Genomic DNA, 2,339 nt, shown 5'->3' with positions numbered 1-2,339 from the left:
ACCATGGAATGACTTACAAGTGTTTCCAAATGGATTTGTGTCAACAATTCAATGGTGGCTTATTCATTCTTGTGGAAAACAGGTTCGTGCAAACCAATCAATGATTGCTGAGTATTTCATTCAATCTAACGAAAAATCATGAGTCCCTATGAACCATTCAATGACTACTGAGTTTCCATACATTCTTACTAAATTTGTGTGAACCACTACTTATGAAACAATATAAATTTAACTCAAAGAATCCGAAAAATTGTTCTTTCTTTTCGATAACAATGCTATTCAACATGTGCATTTTTTTGGTTAGCATTTACAAAATTACATCCACCGAACAAAATAAACAAAGTAATTACAAGACGAATGAGATCGAATTGCCCAATGCCATCATCATTTCACAAGTTTATTAGATGACACAAAAAAGCCGGGTTTAAATCTTACACTGCAGCACTCCAAGATCACAAATTGACACCAAAGAGCCTTACTCTTTTGACGGGCTTTTCCGTCACAATTTCTATCGGCGGCTGTTCAACAGCCTTGAGCTTCATCATAAACTGAGGCGGCTCTCTGCCCAAAATCGCTTCTTTTGGCGGCGGGCCGTTCAGCCGCTCACCCCATGGCGGCGCCGCCACAGGCAAGGGAGGCGCAAAAGCCATCCACTGTGAAAGAGGAGGAGATTTGGCTTCAAACGGGGAGAAAAGGAGCGGAGCTTTGGTGGCGCGGCGCTTCCAGCTAATGTAAAAATGCTGCTGTGTGTTGCTGTTGCTGTGGGCGTCTCTGTGGAAAGAAACGACGTCGCCTGCGTGGAGTTTCATCTCGCGGACGAAGCGACTCCAGCCTTTGGTGAGAACGTAGCTCTGGCTGCTGCTCCAGTAAGAGTACCGAAACCGCCATTCTTTGCCCGCGCTGTCTCGGAATGTGAGCAGCAACCCTTTGTCTTTTTCACTCGAGTCCAGCGGAAAGTATTTCTCCGCGTGGTGCTTCGGAATCACCAGACGATTCAGCTTCCCCACATCGCTGGGAGTCACCACCTTATCAAACATATGTAATCTCCTCGATTTCCCCTCTCCTGTAGCGCCAGGAGAGCACAGGGATTCCCTCTCTCCTGTAACGCCAGGAGAGCACAGGGATTTCTCCTCTCCTGTCGTGACAGGAGACCACAGGGATTCCCTCTCTCCTGTAGCCACAGGAGAGCCCAGGGATTTCCCCTCTCCTGTAGCGCCAGGAGAGCCCTTATAATTCTCGCGCCTAATCCCTTCTAATGGGTGTTTCAGATACACTCCATATTGCCCCTGGTGCATCTGCATCTGCTCTAACCAGTGCCCAATCCCTCCATTTCCACTCCCTGCAGAATCTCCACAACTGACAACGCTTCCCAGTCTTTCCATTCTTTTCCCACCTACAAAATCATGCCTTTTGTTGGCCCAATCCATGAACGAAACCGTGGCATTCAATCTCCGCCCTTCCACCATAGTAACCCCGCTCGCCGAGTCCTCTGAACCATCGTTGCTTAGAAATGACATAATTATTTTGGGATGAAGAAAAACCCAGTTTTTGAGTCCCTTGGTGAGGCTGAAATCTAATGGGTAATGCAGTCTTGCATTGTTATAGGTCCGTCCCCATGCCTTAACCTAACCTGGAATTGATTTGACCCAAAGATAAGAGAGCTGCAATTTTTACATGGGTGGTACTTGAAAAATCCTCTTGTGGTCAACAATGGCAGCTGCCTACCAAGTGAAGGAGGCGCTGGCGCTGCTCGCTCGACGCTCTTTCTCGATCAATGCATTCTAGACAAGTCTTATCATTATTTGTTTTAGTAGGGGGGTGAGCATGGATTTTGAGTCCAAGATTCTGTAGTGACTGGGGGAGGCTTATTACTAGATTTGTTTAGGGTAAGATTTTGAGTGGAAAGCAAAAGCCTTCATGATCAGTGACGTTGTTGTTTTCCTCAGATTGTCCTCTGCACAGTATAGTATATTTTAGGGTTTTTCTTTTTAAGATACCAAAAACGTGTAAACGGAGGGACAAGGAGTTTCGAAAAGGGGATTGACAAGTAACGTGTCACGTCGCCAACCTTCCCTTCCATGCGGGAAAATCCTGAAAGTGGAATGAATCCATCCCCAATTGTTGCACGGCATTTGCCCAGGATTTGTCCTTGTTACTTGTCCTGCCCCGCTTTTCTTCTCGACCGTTATCACTGCTTGGAGGCATACTTTTCTAGTTTATTGTATTTGGTGGGAATGCGAATACTTGTTTATGGGGCGGCTTACATTGACTTTTCTCACTCTTTATCTTTTTCAGATTAAGGTTTGTTTATCTAGTTGTTGATTTTTCCTCCTCGTTAC

The 2,339-nt window shown here is 45.7% G+C and overlaps 1 protein-coding gene across 1 annotated transcript; it reads right to left on the bottom strand.

The window, feature by feature from the left end:
* Positions 1–358: 358 nt before the first annotated feature.
* Positions 359–1,939, bottom strand: LOC149531392 (putative B3 domain-containing protein Os10g0537100). Its single transcript, XM_089810312.1, has one exon. It carries the CDS (start codon positions 1,515–1,517, stop codon positions 453–455), a length of 1,065 nt encoding a protein of 354 aa, XP_089666438.1. The 5' UTR covers positions 1,518–1,939; the 3' UTR covers positions 359–452.
* Between the last annotated feature and the right edge of the window lie 400 nt (positions 1,940–2,339).

Source organism: Cupressus sempervirens, chromosome 11 (genome assembly GCF_028749045.1).
Source record: "Cupressus sempervirens isolate cs-2001-9-10 chromosome 11, ASM2874904v1, whole genome shotgun sequence".
NCBI classification, from domain to species: Eukaryota; Viridiplantae; Streptophyta; class Pinopsida; order Cupressales; family Cupressaceae; genus Cupressus; species Cupressus sempervirens.
The sequence above is the reverse complement of the archived record's forward strand: the minus strand, read 5'-3'. Positions and strand labels throughout refer to the sequence as shown.

Bases quoted from the DNA above. Each gene is read 5' to 3' on its own strand.
- LOC149531392 (XM_089810312.1), bottom strand. From the start codon at position 1,517: ATGTCATTTCTAAGCAACGATGGTTCAGAGGACTCGGCGAGCGGGGTT.